General features: G+C 41.5%; 1 protein-coding gene across 1 annotated transcript; it reads left to right on the top strand.

Moving 5' to 3' along the window:
- Positions 1–460: 460 nt before the first annotated feature.
- GOT2 (glutamic-oxaloacetic transaminase 2) lies at positions 461–20720 on the top strand. Its single transcript, XM_006214488.4, has 10 exons — positions 461–664; positions 7989–8145; positions 9718–9846; positions 11984–12043; positions 12596–12757; positions 13071–13175; positions 14379–14529; positions 14985–15150; positions 18312–18462; positions 19478–20720. The coding sequence occupies exons 1-10, from the start codon at positions 582–584 to the stop codon at positions 19598–19600; spliced, it is 1287 nt and encodes a 428-aa protein (XP_006214550.2). The 5' UTR covers positions 461–581; the 3' UTR covers positions 19601–20720.
- Positions 20721–22708: the final 1988 nt, after the last annotated feature.

Here is a 22708-nt window from a genome sequence, read left to right as displayed (position 1 = left end):
CTTGTTACGTGTTTACTAAACCAGACCCTGTTTTTAGATATAATCGGCTAATCTCACTTAATCCTCACAAGTGCCCCAGAAGATAGGCATGTTATCTTCTCCATTACAGAGATTAGAAAACGTTCAGGAAGAAGGTGAGGTGATTTGAGGGAAACATCCAGCTAAAGATTTAGGGTCGCTGGCTCCATGGCCTTAGGCAAATTACTTCACCTACGTCAGCCTACCTTTTCCCATCTTTCAAATTGGCCTCTTCGGTCCAATCCTTCGTAAATAAATAAATGAAGCGTGTCGGGCGCTGTGAGCAGCGATAAACTGTGTTGTCACTGTTTTCTCGGGACCACTTGGCCCTGGCTGTGCAGACTCCCCGGCGGGCCGACCCGAGGCTACGCGGAGGCCTCGCCGCGCCGCACCGGCCGCCAGGGTGCGCTGTGACACGGTCCCGGGTTTGGCGGGCGGCCGCTCTAGCCTCGCCCCGGGAAGTCGCTGTTCTTACCTTCAGCAGGAGCCGGCGCCTCTGTGTCCGCGCCTGCTGGCATCTCTGCTTCGTCCTGCAGCAACCCACTGCCCTCTTGCCGCCCACCATGGCCCTGCTGCACTCCGGCCGCGTCCTGTCCGCCGCTGCCTTCCACCCAGGCCTCGCTGCCGCGGTTTCTGCCAGAGCCAGGTAAGCAAGGGATAAAGGAGCCGGGGCGACGGGCCTGCGTGGCCGAGCTGCCGGTGCCCCAGGACAGCTAACTCGCCTTCAGAGCACACACGTGCACCCGCCACACACGCTTTCTCTGCTATCCCCTCGGCTTCACTGGGGGCTGAGGGTCGAGCGTCCGCGCCTCACAATGACCCTTTGGGTCCTACAGCCCACCTCTACCCTGCCCTTAGACCGTAGGCGAGCGTGGCAGCGCGTTCCCCTGGGTTAGGAAGTGTGGCCCTCTACGGCACCCGGACTCCCATTCAAGGTGGACGGGTCACGACACGCAGATTCGGCGCAGTGGGGGTTGGGGGCGAAGGGAGAGCCCCGGGCTGCGGCGCCGAATCACGCCTATTGGCTGCGGTGCTGGGGCTGCCTCGCGCAGATTGGCTGCGGTTGGCGGGGGGGGATCCTGTGCCCTTGACCTGCTGCCCTGGGGGGCGGCGGGGCTCACCTGTCGTGGCCTCACTGGGCCCCAGCAGGTTTGGAGAGTCGACGACTGGCTGCCATTTGTGCGTCGGGGAAAGGAAGTTCAAGGGAGGAAGGTTCCCAGAACTCTGGCTTTTGGGACCCGCTTTCCTCTCTGCATCCTGTGACCTTGGCGCGCGGCATCTTCCCGCCTGAGTCACCCGTGACCCCCCTCCTCGGCCCTTTGGCCTTTGGGTGGAAAAGAGTCTGGGTGTAATACCTTTTTTTTTTTTTCTTTTAGCCCTGAGGAGGTCTAGAGGTAGGGAAGTTGCCTTTCTTCCCCTCCCTCTCGCTCTGCTCTTTTATATAGTGAATATTTCCTCACCCCAGTTTCACCGAGCCAGGCACTGGACCAGATGCTAGTGCTGGATACAGTGGTGAACAAGCCTGAGGGAGGGACAGGTATCACTCAAAAAGTTCCAAATATGTAACTTCTTACTGTAACGTGTTGCGGAGAAAAGGTTAACAAGCATAAACGAGTTTGTAATCCCTTCCTAGTGGAGAGACCTAAGCCAGGATATTTAATTCACTCAAGAAGCCGATTTGGGACAGTGCCCTTAATTACTACCTAATCAGGAACCGGGTCTCCAAACCACCCCAATCAGATATTAACTCTAAAGAGCAAAGCCTTGACCTCATACGTGCCTTGGCCTTTCCTTAAAATGTATGTACGATGTCTTTAAGCCAGCAGAACGGTTTGTCCTTTCCAAAGCCCCACGCTCTTGGCAGTACAGTTTTGCCCAGGCTTTCTTCTCCCTGATTTGGTTCCTTCTTGGCCTACTGTCAAGGTGTGCTCTTTAAGGCAGCCTACCTCATGGACCAGAATTGGGGAGGGGTTATCATTTATGCAGCAAATTTGGAGAACAGAAGGCGGTATCTACAATTATGGGCAAGTAAGTCTATTTCACCACTATAGTAATCGTCAAATAATCTCATTTTATGGACTTGGCTAGGTGGCCTACAGCTCTCCTTAGAAAGTCGTTGGTAAGAATCCCTATGGGTGTGACCTTTTAATCATCGTTTCACTTCAAGAGCCTGACTCATTTTTCTTTTCTGTCTTTTCCCCATTAGAATGTGATTTCCGTGAGAGCAGAGACTGTACCTACTTTTTTCACTGTTACATCTCAGCAGTTAGAACACTGGATGGCATGTCTTTAAAACTGATAATTTAATTTTAAACCTTGATTTTTAAATTAATGTCATGGAAACAAATAAAACATTTTAACATCATATCTTAGTTCCAAGTTAAACATGAAAGAACCACAGTGGTGCAAAAGTATACAAAAAAATTTTTAAATATTTGAGTACCTGCAGTTGAGGAAGTGCTGTTCAGGTTTAACCAATGATGCACGATTGGGTGATAGAATCAGATGCCATATCTGGATATGACTGTTAACTGTTCAGACAAGGAAGAACCTCCACTCCCACCACTGTAGATGTGATCTTTACCCAACAAAAAAATGGTAAAAGTGGAAAACATTTAAAATAAATTCAACTAATTGAAGTTTCTTTCTTTCTTTTTCTTTTTAAACAGCTCATTCTAATACAATGAAACCTTGGCAGTTGGTATTCTGAAGAACTGAGGATTTATGCTATGAAATACTTAATTTTCATCCTTGTGTCATTTTAAATGGAACTAAGTTCAAATGTTTAACTGCATTTTTTTTTATACAGAAAGCACTTGTTGACCTGTGCTGTAAAAGCATAGTAACATTAAATTAGACATAGTCACAGGTCAGTGAAGAAAATATGCTAATGTATTTTTATTGATAATTACCTGTCCTTAATTATTTAATTCTGATTATTTAATTTATAGTGAAATAACTGAAGGAGTATCATGAGACCCTTTTTTAAAATTTTTTTATAGTTTGCAATTTCTTTCTTTCTTTTTTTTTTTGGAAGGGTAGGTAATTAGGTTTATTTATTGATTTATAGAGGAGGTACTGGGGATTGAACCCAGGACCTTGTGCATGCCAAGCATGTGCTCGACCACTATGAGCTATTCTCTCTGTTATGAGACCCTTTAGAAAGGCAATGTGTAATAGTGGTACAATATCCAGTAAGAAAATGATAGTAGTATTGTCTTTGCCATTTTTAGCTCTGTGATCATGAGCAAGTTAATTAAATTCTTATTTTAAAATAAGAATGTGAGGGGAAGCATTTTTAAAATTATAAAGCACTAGGTAGGCTCCCAGAAAAACTGCAAGGTGTTTGAGTTGGAAATGCTTATCTGGATACTTTGTACCTAACCGCTTTTGGTTGGCTGATCAGTATTGCTCAATGGCTGACACTTTGCTCTTTTGTCCAAAGTGCACAGATAGGAATGCTTTGTAGGTCACAAGTTATCAGCATCAATTTTGTCCCTAGAGCACTCTTGGTTTCATCTAGCACTGTCTCTTAAAAACAGGAGAGTCCTTACAGTATGGACATGGTCTTTACCCTTTTCAGGAATGGAATAATAAAGGGTGTAGAGGATTGGAACATAATTACTGATGTAGGACTAATCAAATCAAGTATCTCTGCCCATATATTTAGACTGTTTAACGTTTAATATTTTTAAATTTTTTTAGAATTCTTCTTAAAAGATACCTTTCTCGGTCAGTTCTCTGCCAGAAGACTCAAGGCTATGATTTCTGAGAGAATTTCTATACTAAATAAACTTTTTAAAGAACTTGGTAAATAAGTGCTTTTCACACCCTTTAGTAAGAACTAAAAACAGTACCTTCTTGTGGTTTAGGAGCAGCAGCTCTGTCATTGTTGATGGAAGGCCTTGGAGACAGAACCATCTTTTCAAAAATGAAAATTGCTTACCAAAAATTCTCTTTAATATTTCCTTAGCATTCCGGGCATTCCTTGCACTCATCAGTTAATGACAGTGATACATAGACAGGCAGGTGGCTACATGTTCACAGGGTCTGAATCATGAGCAGAACATAATGAAAGCTCTCTTCAGGCCCAATTTAGAAGTTGCTTTGTGTCGCTTAGTTATTGGAATCCCCCAGGCAGCCTAGAACAGTTAAAAAAAAAAATGAGAAGGATTTTGAGTCCTGGCAGTAGCACTGGTGAGAAGGAAGAATGATAACGTCTTCCGAGACTCTAGGAAAGAATAAGTAGTAAACATTGAAAAGCAGGAAAGACCCTCATTTAATCATAAAGTTAAGACTTGAATTCTTTACCTACTTGCCTCACCAGTCTCCACATTAGTGGCACGGAAATTATAAATTAAAGTGTAACAGTAATAATTTAGTAACGATACCAGCTAAAATCAAGCATTCACTCTGTACCAGGCTCTGTTCTGAGTGTTTTATATTTAATAACTCCTTTCATCATTATAACAACCTTATGAGATAGGTACTGTTCTGCCCCCATTTTATAGATAAGAAAAGTTGAGACTTAGAGAAGTTAATTGCTTTGCCTGTTCTCACAAAGCTGCTAAGTGGTGGAACATTTGAATCCATGCAGTTTACCCAGTACTGACATTGCCCAGAGGAAGCTATTAAAAGAAGTAAAAGCCTGGGAAATCCAAAAATGAAATAATCCACCTTTTAATAACAGAGAATTAACTGTACATACCAATTACAGCTGTTGAGACTGAGGCAGTTTTCAGCTTGTCAGGAGAGCTTACATTTAACTCTGCTGCCACATCCAACCAGCCATCCAGTGTCCCTCATGGCGGAGTGAGGTATATGAGTGCTGATGAGCCACAAGTTCAACAGGATGACTTTGGAAAAGAAATTCTAATGAAGTAATTCACCAAGCTCTCAGCCTGGATAGTGAGCACAGAGAACTTGTACTGTGCTGTGCTGAAACATTTGATTGGTTGAGACTGGATAAATGATTACTGAAAGAATGTTGGCTTTTTCACCTAAGTCATCGGGAACCTTGCTTCCCTAGCTTCCACTTTTCTACGCATCACCCCCAGCTCTTTGTCATCCTTAACCTATATTCTGATGCCTCTGCTTAGAAGATCCTTTTCCTCCTTTCATCTGTAGCACTCATGTGACCGCCTGGAAGCCTTCCTAAGCCTGTACTTACTTACCTCCCCTTCCCAGGCTATCAGGTCCTCTCCTCAGGGCCCCTGAAGAAGATAATCTGTGCCCTGAGCCTGTCTTCATCACTGTACATTATCGCCCCATCTCCAGCCCACACTGTGTATAACTCCCTACTGTTCACTCCACTGGGCTCATCTGGTGGCGAGGGATTGATTTACTCTTCTTTACACCCCCAGGTCTTACCACGCAGGTTATCGATGATTGATTTAAGAGATCAGAAAGACTTTGTTTTCTATAATATGAAACTGTGTGAAAAACTTTTCGCTCATTTTTTCACTTCTTGCTCATTTTCCTTGGAAAACAAAAACATACACAGTTGTATTTCTCTGTCACTATCCATCCTAGTATAGTCTCAACCACTCATTAAGTATAACTACCCAAAATAACTTCCATTTCACAGACAAAACTGGGGAGGATGTTGATTTCTGTCCTACACAAGCATTTTAGCAGATTGGTAATGCTCATGAACACACGTAGTACCACTTCTGTAGCCCCACCCCCACCACACACACATCCCTTCCATACCTTCTTAAAATGGCAACAAAGAACATGTTCACTAACATGATCCAAAGCTATAGCCTCTCTAAAGCATACAAAAATAAGCAAAAGTATGTAAACTTTAAATTAGGCTTAGTAGTTAACATGTCGGTACTTTATCATACTTAAAAATTATCTAGGTATCCAGTAATTAATTAATCCATTAACTCATTGTAATTTTAGTCCAAGATTTTAAGTTACTTAAAGATCTTGGAAATTGTCTTCAAGCTGACATCATATAATTACTGTTCTTCTCAAGACCCATAGCCCTATTCTAATCATAAGAAAAACATCAGATAAATTCCAATAGAGGAGCATCCTACAGTATCCTTAACCAGTACTCCCCCAAGCAGTTAATGTCATCAAAACCAAGTTGTGTCTGATACTGTGACAGCCAGGAGGAGCCTAAGAAGATATGACAACTAAATGTAATGTGGTGTCCTCGAATGGATATATAGAACATTAGGTAAAAACTAAAGGAGTCTGAATAAATTGTGTATCAACACTGATTCATTAACTGTAAGAAATGTACCCTGCTAATATAAAGTGTTAATAAGAGGAAACTTGTGGGGGGAAGCTCTACTGTCTACTCAGTTTTCTCTATATTTAAAACTTCTTAAAAAATGAAGTATTAATAAAAGTAAAAAATATTACTACTGTTGAAATTTAAAATTTGTCAAATAAAAATTAGTTTGACACACATCTACATTTTCCATAACTTTAAACATTACATATGAGAAATGTTAGCTTATTTTATTAGTGAACCAGTATGTTTAGGAAAAACAGACCCTCAAAGAATAAAATAAATAAAAGATGCTTTATATGAATATATAAAAGATATAGCTGTTTTTTTATTCAAAATTAAACTAGTTTTATTTATCAGAGGTTTATATGAACTTGAATTTTTAAATGTTTCTGAGTTCATCTCTTTAAGGAAAAAAATTAAATCTAGCACATTTTAAGCACTAGAAATTCAGTTTCTGTAACAATCAGACAGAGCACCTTTAATTTGAGGATTTTTCATAATTTATCACTACTCTCTGAGATAGAAGATATTTCACATTCAGACACCCAAAGGGGTAAAACCAAAAAAAAAAAAGCCTTTCTGAAAATTATACATAGAGAGCTTATAGCTCTTCAGATCTACAGCTTCAGCCATAGGTAAAGAGTAAACACACAATCTCACAGCTCTGATGAGAAAGATTGAAAAAAACAACAAACCAGATTATCTGTCATCTCAACAAAGAACAGATCTCTGCTATCCATTTACAGAGATCACTGAATGGTCACAGCATAAGACCAAATTCACAGTCTGCTGCCAACAGGGACTAGCTTATTGGCCATAAGTCAACCAGACCCTCATATCAGTAGGGAGTGGGGAACAAGCTAGAGAAACAGTTAAAGTTATACTGCCTCTTGGGATTCACTCAGGAGTGCACTCCCCTAGCAACACAGTTCACTTGGCCCCACCAGGTAAGTCCATTGGACATCAGTGGATGACCCCTAACCCTGTTAAGCAATAATTTTTTAAGGGGAAATCTTGACTCTTACAAATATAAAATAATGAACCTTGTCAAACGTTTTAACTCAATAAGTAACGAGGAAATCAGTAAGATGTTACATTCAGTTGCAAATACCTAGCAATTCTCTGTCCTCTCCACCCCTACTGCCCCGTACCCTGGTTCAAGCCCTTATCTCTGTATCTTGCTGGGTAAGAACCAGATTTTTCAGTAAACTACATCCAAAGTAGAGCCCAGGAACCTGTATTTTTAACACACTCTCCAAAGGATGCCCTCAATAAGTTTGGAAACAGGATAAAACTCAATCTCCTTGGAGGGCTGAGGCGAGGGGTGGCAGGGGTGGTCACGTAATATTCTCGCATTGGCCCTTGCCTACTTCTTCAGCATCATCTTTTACCACTCACAGCTTCTCATTGCCAAATTACTTGAAATATCCTTTGCCTGGGATTTCAGATCAGGTTTGAACTGCTCACACGTGCACCGTGTCCTCCCCAGGATGATTCAGGTGTTCTGCTTCTCATCGCATTTGTATTAATATATTGGTCTTCACTCCTCTACAATGTGCTCTGAAGCCTTATGCATTGTTGGATTATCAGTGCTTATTGCTATACCCTGTGCATAGTAAACATGCAAACATTTGTTGAAATGGAGTTTCGGCAGAACCAGTACACCTCTGGTCATGGAAATCTAGTTACTGTGACTGATGTCTTCTATTTTCCATTCCAGCTCCTGGTGGGCTCATGTGGAGATGGGGCCCCCAGATCCCATCCTGGGAGTCACAGAAGCCTATAAGAGAGACACCAACAGCAAAAAGATGAATCTGGGAGTTGGTGCCTACCGGGATGATAATGGAAAGCCTTATGTGCTCCCTAGTGTCCGGAAGGTAAGTGTGCCAGACATCTCCTGTTTGATGGGGATGAGTAACTGAAGGGTGCCCCTGAAGAGACACAGAAAGACTGTCATACTGGGAGCCAGGAAACCTGGGTTCTAGTTCTGATACTAACTGCTTGAATCACTTAGGTTGTCTGGGCTGTAGTCTCCTTGGCTGTAAAAGTGTCGGGTTGGAACTATGTGGTCTTTTCCAGGATTGAACTTCTGTGATTATCTATAAAACAGACATAGTGTCATATTTAATCCTCAGGGTGTAGAAAATGACCAAGAATTTACACATTGTCTCTTGGTGGCAGAATTAATCCTTTGAGGATGGGGATTACTGTTGTTATTTTGCATTTCTGATTTTGATCACCTTAATAAAGCCATCCTATCCAGGCATACTCTGTCCTTTCTGTTGAACTATAGAGTAATTTTCTTCATTTTGTGTTATTTTTGTTAGTAGTAGTCTGTTGGTTATCATAACTGTAAATAATATAGTTAATTCCCTTAGAACAATTTTTTGAAAGTAAGTTAATGTTTCCTTTTCAGCTACACCCTCTCTGATGAAATATGAATGTGCTGCTCTGTCGTTTCCAAAAGCGGGGTGATGATGTGTTGTTCCTCCGTATAGCAGAATTAGGCATCCTGAGTGGAAATTACAGGAGCATACTTTTGAGTGGGAGTAGAGAACCCTGTACACTGAGCTGTACACTATGCAGTAGGCTGGCTCAGGCTTTTAATGAGCCACTGCAGTGATCGACCATGGGCTGAATGAACCACTGCAAGGAGAAATTTCTGAGTGCATGGGAGTGTGAATTAGGTCACATCTCTCTTAGAATAGAAAAAACAGGACTCAAAAAATGGTTGTGATGAGAAGACTGATGAAAAATTGCCAGCTCCTGGGTCTCAGGTCATGCAGGGATTGCTTTTGGTGTCAGTAAGTCAGTTTAAAGTATGTGGCATGTGTTAGCCATTGGTACAAGCTGGAACACCACCACACACTTCTGTACATTACCTCATCAACTCTTCACCTCAATCATATGAAGGGTAGAAACAGCTGTTCCCCATTCAACAGATGAACAAACTGAGACTCAGGAAGGTTAATAAATTGCCCAGAGTCACACAGTAAGGGACAGCCAGGTCTCTGACTGCAAAGCATGAAGATATGTGCTATTACTACTAAACCTTTGAAATTCTTAAAGTGGCATATACCTTAAAATACTTCTTTGTATATTTAATTTGATTTTATCTCTTATACCTATTTTAAGTACTGCTCTTAAAGTTTGTTCTTGTGCATCCCAAGAATACCATTTTATGTTACATGGTAACCAAGAGACATTATATACCAATTTACATAAAACCTAACTTTAAAAAAATAAAATATGATAAAAATTTTGTTACTGTTTCTTCTCTGCACTATAAAATGTACTTACTTACCCATCATCTTCTTGGACAGTATCTCTAAATAAAAAACAAGGCTAAAATGTAACTTCTAAAATGTAACTTATAAAACATTAAGTGTTATTCACAGTAATTCCAGGTAAGGAGAAGAATCTAAATGGATGCATTTTCTCTTGTCTAGGCAGAGGCCCAGATTGCTGCAAAACATTTGGACAAAGAATACCTGCCCATTGCAGGACTGGCTGAATTTTGTAAGGCATCTGCCGAATTAGCCCTGGGTGAGAACAGCGAAGTGTTGAAAAGTGGCCGGGTAAGCAGAGCAGGCTCTGGCATCATACAGGGTCTGTTTCAAATTGAACAGTTTAAACAAATTGGAAATAATTTAAGCAAATGAGGAAGGATACATCACTTTGTGTGGGATGATTGTTTTGAGGTGGCCACGCTATTCCTAATATCTCTTCTTTAGATAGTAAATTGGCACTGATTAAGTGAAAGAGTTCATATAATACCAATTCCAAAAATGTAGTAGTAATCCTGAAAATGTAGTAGTGATTTTACTGAAGAGCTGACATTGCTTTTGCTGTTCATCTCTGTGTGCTTATGTTCATTTTACACTGAATAAATGCTTTTAGGAATGCCAAACTGTGCCAAGTTTCAAAGCCTGTAATTAGCCCCTGCCCTCCTGCCCCAAGCTTCCAGCTCAGATGGAGGAAGCAGTCAGAAAACAAACCACAGGTGGACTGGTGGGGCCAGGACAAGTCTGGCACTCCTCTGCTGCCCCCTCATTGCCAGCCTGGACATTGAAAGGGAGTAGACCATGCTCCCTCCCCCTTCAGAGGGCAGAGAGCATCCCTGCTGCCGTGAGGGGAAAGACAAGCGGCTCCTAGGTGTCTCCTCCTTCCAGCTCCCAGGGGACCCTCTTATTGTGGACGAAAGAGGCCCTAGAGATCACTAGACCTAAGGTTTTTACAAAAAGATTCCTGTATGCACCCACAGAGTATATGCAGGCCCAGCGCTCGTAGTAGAAGACTAGCATCATGTGGGTGGGATGCAGCCAGACCACTGAATAGCCAGCCTGACATGTGAGTTCATGTACATTATAATTTACTTTCTTTGGAAATGGATTCCCCCCCCCCGTAATAGAGGCACTGGGGATTGAACCCAGGACCTTGTGCACACCAAGCACGCACTACTGCTGAGCTATACCCTCTACCCTTCTAAACAAACGTGTTTTTTAATGGATGCTTATATATGTTTAAATATTTATTTTTCCAGATAAGTCTGGGGGAAAACTCACAAAGTAGCAAAACTTAGCTAACACTTCTCCCCTCCCCACTCCCAAGGCCAAAATAAATAGTTTATTCACAAGGCTGGTCTAAGTCCACACATTAGATCATTAACTCAGAGAAGAGCATACAGCCTCAACCCTAGGGTAATGTAATAATGATCCTAAGTCACAGATTTGATTGATGTCCATACAATCAACCACCTATGAACCCTCAGGAAAAAGTCAGCATTTTTCTGTAATTTTTGCTTAGTCTGTGTCCATCTAGCAAATTGTAATCTAAGTATAAGACTGGCCTATCTTAAAATAACATCAACTTGTCTTTTATAAATTGCTGTACATTGGTGAATCTTACTGTCAGATCTACAGTTAAGTTTTTATTTCTATCTTGCCAGAGTTTGCACAGACAAACTTTGTTTACTAAAGAGTTTGTTAGTTGGGTTCTCCCCATTTAATCCACTGCCTCCCAGTCCACAAAGCAGATTTAGGTTTTGTAGAGCCTGTGCTGCTATGGTACCTTAAAGAAACACAAAACCTGCTGTGGTTTCTTGCTCATCCCCTAAAGCTGACCAGTTTGAAGAAACAGATTTTCCTCAGGCATCTCCCTGTTACCCAAAAGATAATATTTTCAGATTATGGAAATTTACAGAAGGGGACCTCTTAGCCTTCAAAGTATAACAGTGTTATTCTAATATACTTGTTGACTTTTCAAGATGACTTGCTTTTTGATGTTCAGAGAATCATTCAATTTTGCATAATTCTAGAATAATATTTTAATGTAGTGACTGTCATGTCTTTTTTCCTATTTATTAATCAGTCCTTTTTCGTATCTGGTGGGGGATTGTATCCTGAGAGTTTCTCATATAACTCAGCGCGATACTAACAATGGGCCATAAGGAATCAGCTTCCACGTCAGCAAAGATGTTGGAAACTGATGAGACAGCTCTCTTAAGAACCCATGAGGAGAGTCAGTCTGTCTCTTAGAAAATGGAATGAAACAATAGTGCTGTTCTCGCATTTCTAAATATTCATTTGGAAGGGTGTCTTCAGCTCCTAAAGAGGGAAGGGTGTGCCTCTCTGTGGACTGGAGCTCAGGTTTACAGCGCTCAGGGCCTGTAGAGAGAGTGTTGTACCTCACTGACCCGGGGTGTCTCTCCTTCAGTATGTCACGGTGCAGACCATTTCTGGAACTGGAGCCTTAAGGATCGGAGCCAATTTTCTGGTGAGTCTGGGTCCAGGAAGGAGCGGTAAGATAGTCTGTAAGTTGAGATAATGGGGTTCCCTATTGCGTATGTATTTGACTTCTGACCTTGAAATAGATTTCCTCTTTCTACAAAGCTGGAAGTTTCCTGTTCTCTGATAAATGAAATTGGGGGGAAAAAATGAAAGTACTTAGAAGAAATTATAAATAAGAGATTGTAATAATAATAATGTTAAAATAATATAATAATATTAAATACAACTTATTGAGCACCTACTAAAACTAGGAGCTTTTATATTTTAACTCATTTAATCTTTATGAGGGAGGTGCAATTAATGCCATTTTACAAAAGGAGACAGTAAGGCTCAAATAGGTCCTTGGCTACACAACCAGTATAATTGTCAGAGCCTGGATTCCAACCCAGGCAGTCTCGCCACTCAGTCAATACTGTCTCTCAATCATAGAGACAAGCTGAGTTTCAGCAGGAAAAAAATGTCCTATCAGTAAAATATATCAACTTTTTTTCCCCTCTCCTTGCTTCACTTTTCCATTTGGTTTCTTCTCATCTTTTAGCAAAGATTTTTTAAGTTCAGCCGAGATGTCTTTCTGCCCAAACCATCCTGGGGAAATCACACACCTATCTTCAGGGACGCTGGCATGCAGCTACACAGTTATCGATACTATGACCCCAAGACATGCGGCTTCGACTTCACAGGCGCTATGGAGGACATTTCAGTGAGTGTGGCTTTCTGGGCAGGAGGGGTGAAGGAACAGGAATAAACCTCCTTGTAAGAATTTGATGTATGTCAGCTAGGTCTCAATATTAGAACTAAAACGGGATTAGGGGGAGGATATAGCTCAGTGGTAGAGAGCATGCTTAGCATGCATGAGGTCCAGTACCTCCATTAAAAAAAAAGAAATAGTGGGGATGAGCTGATTCCCAGACCTCAGGTTATCTTTGTTACTTATCAAATAATAGTGACCCTGTGGCATTTCAGGTAAATGATCTCCCTAAAGCTACAAAGTAATCTGTTGTTTTTCACTTTAGAAAATACCAGCACAGAGTGTTCTTCTCCTGCATGCCTGTGCCCACAATCCCACAGGAGTGGACCCTCGTCCTGAGCAGTGGAAGGAGATGGCGGCAGTGGTGAAGGTAGGGCGGTGAACTGACCAGCAACGGTTCCATGCTTAATAGCTAGCATTGGATGCTTCACTTGGCAAAGTCTTACAGTGAGAATTAACCTTGAGGCTGCATAAAATTTCCATGCATTGTGAAGTTGCCAGGAAAACACTGCTCGTTTGCATAATTAGCAGTTCTAGTTCATGATACATGAGCAGTTTTAAAATAATTCTTGTTCCTCAGCCAAGATGTATGAAACTCTGATAAAACTTGTCACTGGCTACTCAGCACAGTCAGCATCCACCGGCCCTAGGATGTCTGCTTTTGGGGCCTACATTTGCCCTGGTCAGTGGTTACTTGTCCATCTTTTTTTTTTTTTTTTAATTTTGACTCTTTTTAATCTGTTTTATCTATTGCTCTTATATTTGCTTTTTTTTTTGTCTTGGGGAGGAGGTAATTAGGTTTGTTTATTTATTAATTATTATTATGACTATTTTAACAGAGTTACTGGGGATGGAACCCATGACCTCCTGCATGCTAAGCATGCACTCTACCCACTGAGCTATACCCTCCCCCCAGCTTGTGCATCCTTTTATCCACTTTTTTACGTCCCCTCCTGTCTTTGCCACTCTCCTCAGCATTGCTGTTATCATTCATAGCGATTTTTGTTTCTCTGTGAGAGAAGGCACTAGCCAAAATTCCTAAGGAGAAAGATATTTCTGTTGCCTCCTATCCCCATTCTCACTCCTTTTGGTTTCCCTTTTACATTCCTGAGCTGCGAGCAGAATGAGACAGAGAAACAGCATTCAGAGAGCACTTTAAAGATGAGATGGTTATTAAGAGGCTATCCCATGAGCCCTGGGAATAAGATGATCTGCCAGAGTCATGTCAGCTCCAGTAGAGGCTGAGGCTGGTCCTGTGTTGGCAGGATCAAAATAGTTACCCAGACTCCTGTGGGCCTTAGAAGAGCTTCCTGTTTGACCAAGCAGCATCCTGCTCAGATTGGATTAAAATTACCTTTTCTGAATGTCTTCTTGAAGGCCCATATCCACCAAAGTTAAAAAGATTTTGATATCTTAGCTCTCGGAAAATTAAATATCTCCAAACTGCTCTATGGGGAGAAAACTCTTGACTGTGTGGAGCAGGCAAGGTCCCACCCAATAAGTTCAGGTAACCATCTGGGGCATCTTGAGAGGGACTGCCTAAAGCTTTGGCCATCTTTTCTTTTCTTCCCAGAAAAACAATCTCTTTGCGTTCTTTGACATGGCCTACCAAGGCTTTGCCAGTGGCGACGGTAACAAGGATGCTTGGGCTGTGCGCCACTTTATCGAACAGGGCATCAATGTTTGTCTCTGCCAGTCCTATGCCAAGAACATGGGCTTATATGGTAAGCTACAAGACCCTTGTGATGTGTGTTCTGTTGAGATTGAAGAAGTGCTGGGAGAGGATGCCACAAACGTGCAGACTTTGGGGTGTGTCTGTGTATGCATCATCCATGTCCTTCTTCCCAGAGAGGAAAGATGGGTCAAGTGGATTTTTACTGCTCTTAGCCATATTTCCTTTAGAGTCCCTGAATTCCTCCAGCAAAGGAAATTGATCACTGCTTCTCTAATGAGCCAGAAGATGGATACAATGAAAAGAGACCTCTGACCACTCTTGAGTACTCAGATTTTCTATTGTGCCTAGATTCACCATTCTGCTTGTTGAACACTTACTTATAACGAAGAGTTATTTTTGTGGTGCATCTGATGGAAGCAGATAATGTGTAGCAAATGTAATCATGATTGTCTTTAGCATTTTAGATAAAAGAACCAGAAGACAAGATCCATTTTATCTTTTCAGGTGAGCGTGTGGGAGCCTTCACTGTGGTCTGCAAAGATTCTGATGAAGCCAAAAGAGTGGAGTCACAGTTGAAGATCCTGATCCGTCCCATGTATTCCAACCCTCCCCTCAATGGAGCCCGGATTGCCTCCACCATTCTGACCAGCCCGGATTTGCGGAAGCAATGGTAAAGGCACTTTGCCACTCCCCAGCCATCTGCTTTTTGCACCACTGATCCTTCAAAGCTCCTTGATGGTTGGCTTATAGGGACGTACAGTATCACACAGCTTCCTTATGTGGACGGGGAGGAAGGAGAGAGGAGTATGCATCTTAGCACTTTCAAACAGATAAGTTGGTCTTTCCCTGTAAGAAACAATTCAGAAATGGCAGTTCCTTTTCATCTGTCATCTCCATGTTAAGTAAAACCTGCCTTCTAGACCTAAGTTCAAACTGAGGTATCTTACATAGGAAAACTTTCCTAATAATTTTTTACATTTATCCTAATAATAACTAGCATTGAATCAGTATTTCTGCATATTTTTCATTTTCATTATCTATACTATCTGAACGTCTTGGTACTTGTGCTATAAATTAGTGTTACTCAATTTTTTTTTAACCACAATCCACATAAAGCTTATATTTTACATCATGACCCTGAACATACATTACCTATGTATGTATATATATATAGCTGAAGCAGTTTCAAAACTCAGTACTTGGGCTTCATGTGCTGTACTCCAGTATTTTTCAAATGCCAGTTGCATCCAGCTATATTGAATTTGTGACCTAATAATGGGTGATGATACACAATTTAGAAAACACTGCTTTAGATCAGGAGTTGGCAAGCTATGTTTTGCCACCAGTTCTTATAAATAACATGTTACTGGAACACAGCCATACCCATTTCTTGATGAATTGTGTATGGACTCTTTCATGTCATAATGACAGGGTTCAGTAGTTTTGACAGAGAACATACAGCCCACAAAACTTAGCGTATTTACGATTTGGCCCTTTAGAGAAAGCTTGCAAACCCTTGCTATATGTAATTCAGAGTTAAGAAAAAGCCAAGATGCCTATGGAAGATGTGTTTTGTTATATAAGAGTTTATCCTGTATAGCTGATTAGCTGAGGGGCCACATCTCTAAGAAGCTTATTGGATAGAAAAGCTAAGTCTATAAGAAACTTCATCCGCAGCTCACCTAGAAATCATGTGACAACTATTTTTTCCACCTTAAATTAATCCTCTGAACACTGAAGTGAAATAGTCAGAGTCTAGTTGAGGATATTTCTTTTCAGTACAAGAGAGCCATGCTAGGCCTACCGAAAAAAACACAACAGTTATTTAAATTAGAATTTTATTTTTTTCTGTTGTAAAATCAATGTCTAAGTACGTTTGAGAAAGTTTCGGAAAGTCACTATAACCCACCTCTTTTTTCTTTGCTCGTTATTATTCCTAGTTGTAATATGTTATATTACATTCTGTTATATATGTATGTGTAGAGTTGGTTTTGTTTTTGTCACTAAGAATTATACTAAGCTCTTTTTTTTGTAGTTAATATTTTTAAGTGGTTTTTTTTACATTTCCATAGTCCTTAATGATAATCAAGTTTTTTTTTTAATATGTCCATTTCAGTACTCATTTCAAGCCTGTCATGTTCAAAGATGACAGAGACACAGTGCTAGGTGACTAAGATGTCTCTCCCCTTGGGGAGTTTATAACCTAGTGAGAAAGATACACGTATGGTGTTGATACAAGACAGATGGAATAAATGCTGAGTAAAGGAAGATAGCTATTGATTAGTGGGGAATTAGGGAGGATGTAATGCAGACAGCAGCATTTGAGCTGTGCCTTCAAGAAAGAAAGCACTTTTCTCCAAAGGAAACGAAGGGGAGAGGAAAACCGGACAGAGACATGCATGAGGACAGCACAGGCACATGATGTGTATCATGCAGGGTGTGCTTTGAACATCCCAAGTGGTTCTTATGGCAGAAACACTGAGTTTGAGGAGAGTAGAGAAGGCAGCAAAAATGGGAAAGTGGGAGCAGATCATGAAGCACCTTGATATTGTGAGAAGTCAGAAATTCATTCTGTGATCAACAAGGGGCATGAAGGAGGGCAGTGGTTGTAAGGTGGCCCCAGATCTAGCCACAGTCATGTACTCAGTGCCTTTAGGGCCCAGGCCTCAGTGGATGGTGCTGGATGGATGGGACTACAGGGAGTTTAAAGTCAAATGATATCCTTTAGTGGGGTCAGGGGCTCTAGCTTCTGCCAGTAATCGCACTGCTGGTACAGTGTCACCAGCTTCTCATTTTTCAAGAGGCTACAAATTCACTTTTTTTATGTACAAGCACTAAATTTAAGAATGTTTAACTGGGTCAAATAAAACAAAATAAGACTCTTATTTGGCCTTTAATTGGCAATCTGTAACCTCTGTGCTAAATCTGCATGACATCATCTAGGAGAGATGGTTTGGAAAGTGAACACGTAAGAACAGGGAGATAAACTGTAAATGTATCTACAGTCATCTTGGTGAGAGCCCACAAGAATTTCCCACAGGGCCACAGGAATGGAATGAAAAGGTAGATTTGGAGGAAGGGGAAGACTGTTCTGAATCCAGCGAGCCATGTGTAGTCAGAGGATTGCCTCCTCTGCTCCCCCAGATAGAATTAACCCTCTCTTCTTGGGACTCTCAGCACAGCACGATTCTATTTTCTTAGCTTGTTCTGCCTTGTTCCATAGTTGATTGTTTACAGGTTTGCTCCCAGCCTCAATGGTAAGCTTTGAGAGGCAAGGACCAGGTCTCAGTCCTCCTTCTCCTCAGCCCTTGGCACATGGCTGGGCACACTGGAGGTTCACTGTGCCTTGTCTTAATTGTGAAAGCAAGAATGTTTCTTCCACCCATATTAAAGAATAAGATCATGTTTTACTGTTTAATCCGCAGCTTTTGCCCTTTCTCGCCTTCGCCCTCCTAAGTTTTAGAGTGATTTATTCTTTTCTTTTTCCTTTTTTTAATTTGAAAATCTAATTGGCTTTATTAAATAATTCATGGGTTGGACAGCATCCATCTAGTAAATAGAAAGGCACTTCCCATTCATTTTTCTTAATAACTCAATTATGTTAATGATTTTAGTTGCCTGATCAAAATAGTGTTCTGATATAAAACAGAGTGCTACAAAATAGCTTTCTTCCCGGACCAGTGGCAACACGTGACTCGGTCAAGAATAGGTAATTGAGGCACACCAGGGGAGTACTCAAGGGAGGTAAAAATGCTGGGAGCTGGCTTTCTGTCAGTGCTTGGCCAGAACTGAGCTGCATCTCGGGTTTTTTGTTTTTTGTTTTTTTTAAAGGTTGCAAGAGGTAAAGGGCATGGCTGACCGCATCATTAGCATGCGGACTCAGCTGGTCTCCAACCTTAAGAAGGAGGGCTCCTCCCACAACTGGCAGCACATCGTAGACCAGATCGGCATGTTTTGTTTCACAGGCCTGAAGCCTGAACAGGTGAGTGGACTCCAGTTTCTCTGCAGCCGACCGATTGACCAGTCCTTGCAAACCAGAATTCTTCAGAGGTCACCTGCCTTATTTAGGATTACTCTAAAAACAGTCATTTTGGAGCCCTCTTAGGTCAAAGAATTGTGAAGCATTCATTTCGTTTTCTTCTTTGCTTATCGTTTACCTGTCGGTATCCTCTATGAGGTCGCAGACTTCTGAAGAACAGAGCTTGTTCTGAGCATTTTTACAACTACTGCTGCTTCTATGAGAGAACCCAGAACAAGCAGGAGGAGCCTGAATATTAAGAGAAGTAACTGTTCCGTACCTGGATTCTGGATCAGTTTTTCTACAGATGCTTACTCTAAGATTTTTTTCACCTGTTCACACCTTAGAATTCAGCAGCCTAGCTTTTTTATTCTTCTTTTTTTAAATTCTTCTTATTCTTCTTTCGTTCTTTCATTCTTTTATTCTTTCATATCTAGGGGAGCAGAGGAGGCAATCCTCTGACTACACATGGCTCGCTGGATTCAGGACAGTCCTCCCCTTCCTCAGAATCTGCCCTTTCATTCCATTCCTGTGGCCCCGTGGGAAATTCTTGTGGGCTCTCACCAAGATGACTGTAGATACATTTACAGTTTATCTCCCCCGAAGCTCCGGTGGCGCAGTCAGTTAGCACGTGGTACTTACATAGTTTATCTCCACGTTCTTACGTGTCCTCTTTCCAAACCATCTCTCCTAGATGATGTCATGCAGAGTTAGCACAGAGGTTACAAATTGCTAATTTAAAGGCCAAATAAGAGTCTTTGTCATGTTTTATTTGACCCACTTAAACGTTCTTGTATTTGGTGCTTGCACATAAAAACGTGGATTTGTAAACTAGCACACCAAATTCTGGGAATAGGGTTCAAGTGAAAAAACCGAGCATCTGCTATTTTTCTGTGCTAACCTATTGGCTCATTGTGCCTTGCCAGGGCCGGGCAGACCCCCCTGACCAGGAAGTGCCCACACACTCTTCTCTCTGCAGGTGGAGCGGCTGACCAAGGAGTTCTCCATCTACATGACAAAGGATGGCCGCATCTCTGTGGCAGGGGTCACCTCTGGCAACGTGGGCTACCTTGCTCATGCCATTCACCAGGTCACTAAGTAATTCCCCCGGTGAGAGGGAACAGAGACAACCTTCCTGTCTTCAGCCTGTGCTGTTGTGAGATTCACATGGAGGGAGAGGGAGGGAAGATGGTGGCAAGCGGATCAGTTTTTCCAACCAGTACTTAAAACTCAGAGACTGAATGTGTTTCTCAGAAAAGAATGTGCAGTGAAATAGGGCAGAGGCACCTGTGTCTGGTGTCTGGAACTTTGTGGCTCTAAACCAAAATCTCCCTCATCCTTTTATCTTGTTTTTTCAACAGAGTTTACATATATGAGAAAGACATAAGCCCCCCCCCCAAAAAAAGTTGTTCATCACACCATTGCAGTACTTCAGAAGCTTTAACTGAAGCACCTCTTGGTGTTACGGGTTCCTCTGTAGAACCAGCAAGAAAATAGCACCTATTAGAGGCTTTGTAAAAAGACCTAGTTCTAACATTAACAGTCAGCCTCATGTTTGTGACTGAACAACCTTATCAACAAACATATTACAGAGATTATGTTTTACAGGCAATCTGCTACCACTGCCACAGAGAAAATAAAAGATGCTGTTTCCTGTCTTATTTAAGAAAAAAAGAAAGAAAGTTCTCCTTTTTAATACTTGCAGGCATTTTAATATTCCTCTCTTCTGCCTAATCACTGCTGTTCTTTTCCTTAGGCACAAAGATCTATACCTAGCCTAGATTTTCATCCTGTTACACTCTATGACTGACCATCAGTCCCATCCCATAGGATTGACTTATTTGAAGAATGAAGAACATTATTTACTGCTCATCCCATACCCTCGCTCTTCTCAGCAAAGAATAGCAGAGAGTAGGTAACTGCACTTTATTTCAGCATCCTCTTCGATGATTATTTAATTATCTCCCTTCGAGATGTTGCCTCTGCCCAGTTGGACCTCGTAACTCTGTTAAGTGTGGTTGTGCAGTCACGTATCTCGTCATGAGGCAGGCAGTGCAGGGTAGACCTGGGAAAGAGGATATTCTGGGCTTTGGTTTTAACCTTTGTGTGCTGCCAGCTGGGCTCAAGCTTCACTCTTTGGAAGGCTAACCACCATTTGCTCTAATCATGTAGATTTACTGCAGCCTGGTTTCTCTGTTACAATAAAATTACTGTAGACCCAACCACTGTCTACTATGTTATCTTTTCTTTTAATGGGATGAAAGGGTAGGAGTGGGTATATATCCCCCAAATCTGGAATCATGTCCATATGACCATAAGCCAGTAGATGTTTTAGCTGTTCCAAATGTAAACTAAAGCAACATCTTTGTCTTGTCATTCCTCACATCAAGTCCAACAATGCTGAAAATGTGGGTGTAATCCTTTGGACCTTGGAGGACAAGTGGAGTACCTTGAAGGATCCTGTGGATATGGGCAGTGATGAGGAGAGGGAGGGGAGGTGGTAATTTCATGTGTCTACAGGAGCCAAGTGGATAATATAAACAGTGCATGTAAAGTAAAAGAGTGATGCAAACTGATGTAAGATGATTGTTGGCGACCAGCCCACATCCTCAGAGATGAGGCATTATAGTAGTAAGTAACAGGCACTGTGAGAATGAAAGTCCAGCGTTGCAGGTCTTAAATTTTTCAAATAAAATAGAAATTCTGATTTTTATAGGAAGTCCTTTGATGCTTAAAAGCTAGCAACTAATTCTTTTTTTAAAATGATTTGTAAGAAATATGCAAACAGTAGGTCACCAGTGTGCAGCCTCTTTCATGAAGTCAGGCACTCTGTCAGCAGACTTCCCAAGGTTGCTCTGTCATCTTCTGCTTAATGCCAAGAGTCATTCAAGATAGGACAGCTACTGGCCAGACAGGCAGTGGAGCAGAATCAGGCCCACAGCCCATCCACAGTGTTTTGATCATTGTTGGGAGGGGAAGGGGCCTCAACTTGTTCCTTCTCCCTGCTTCTCCTCACTCGCTGATGGGCACAGTGCATGGTGAACTCACTCCTGCCCTTTGGCTCGTTCCTGTGGCTAATGGATATACGAAGGTGGTGAAAGGTAAAGTGAATGGACTGGTTCACTGCGTGTTTTTGGAAAAGTATTTTAAATGGGGAACCAATAAATGTGGTAGCTACTCTGTAAAGGATCTGATTGCCTAGGTTAGAAGAAGCTGCTTAAATCTCCCTCTCTGGAGCCAAAATGGTTGAAGTTGGCCGCCTAGACCTCAGCTGGAAAAGGAACTTGACCTCGTTATTTTTAAACACATGTATTTCCAGCTCACCCTGGACTAAGTCCTGCTCCTCACTGACAAGTCATGTGGGGTGTGAACCTGATGTTTTTCGCACAGTTCAGACTGTTTGCCTTCAGCCTTTTCCCAGTTTCCTGCTTAGGGTCCAAGATGTTAGCTGTTCTTCCACTTGATGGAGGAGGTAGTTACCTGCTCAAGAAGCGTAGTCACGCCCTGTTTCACTGTAATTTATGGAAGAATAGTTCCCAAAACTTTTTTTTTTTAAATACTGGTTCCCTGGCTTTTCCTCTGGGCATTCTGACTCAGTATGTCTGAGATAACGCTTGAGAATCTGTTTTTCAAAATAAGAAAAAGCAAACCTTATAGGTTCAGATAAGCTGACCCATAGGCCAGCCATTGGGTGCTATTAGACTAAACTGCCTCAAGCTTACATCTTAACAACCAAAGTCCAGCTCATTCAACCAACTTGAGCATTTTGTTTTGTTTTAAACCTTTTTCCTCACACCTAAGCTGTGGAAAATTTTTTTCATTGAAATTATTGTTGTATTTATATCTGATAACTGAAAGACCAACTTTTTCTTTTTTTTAAATGACAGTCTTGTAAAAATCTTGAGAATTGTGTTACAAATCATATATCTGATAAGGGATTTTAACCAGAATATATAAAGAACATTTACAACTCAATAATAAATAGACAACCCAATTAATAACTGAAAAAGGGGTCTGATAGACATTTCTTCAAAGAGGGACATACTAATGACCAATAAGCACAGGAAAAGATGCTAACATTTTGAGTCATCAGGGAAATGCAAATCAAAACCACAGTGAAAATCACTTCACAGCCACTAGGATGGCTATAATGAAAGACAATAACAAGGGTTATCAAGAATGTGGAGAGACAACCCTTATACACTATTGG

The sequence above is a fragment of the Vicugna pacos genome, chromosome 9 (assembly GCF_048564905.1).
Source record: "Vicugna pacos chromosome 9, VicPac4, whole genome shotgun sequence".
Lineage (NCBI taxonomy): Eukaryota > Metazoa > Chordata > Mammalia > Artiodactyla > Camelidae > Vicugna > Vicugna pacos.
Note: the sequence above shows the minus strand (reverse complement) of the source record. Positions and strands in the feature narration are given on the sequence as shown.

Bases quoted from the DNA above. Each gene is read 5' to 3' on its own strand.
- GOT2 (XM_006214488.4), top strand. From the start codon at position 582: ATGGCCCTGCTGCACTCCGGCCGCGTCCTGTCCGCCGCTGCCTTCCAC. The intron at 13,176-14,378 runs GTAGGGCGGTGA...TTTTCTTCCCAG, and splicing joins AGATGGCGGCAGTGGTGAAG to AAAAACAATCTCTTTGCGTT. The intron at 14,530-14,984 runs GTAAGCTACAAG...TTATCTTTTCAG, and splicing joins CAAGAACATGGGCTTATATG to GTGAGCGTGTGGGAGCCTTC.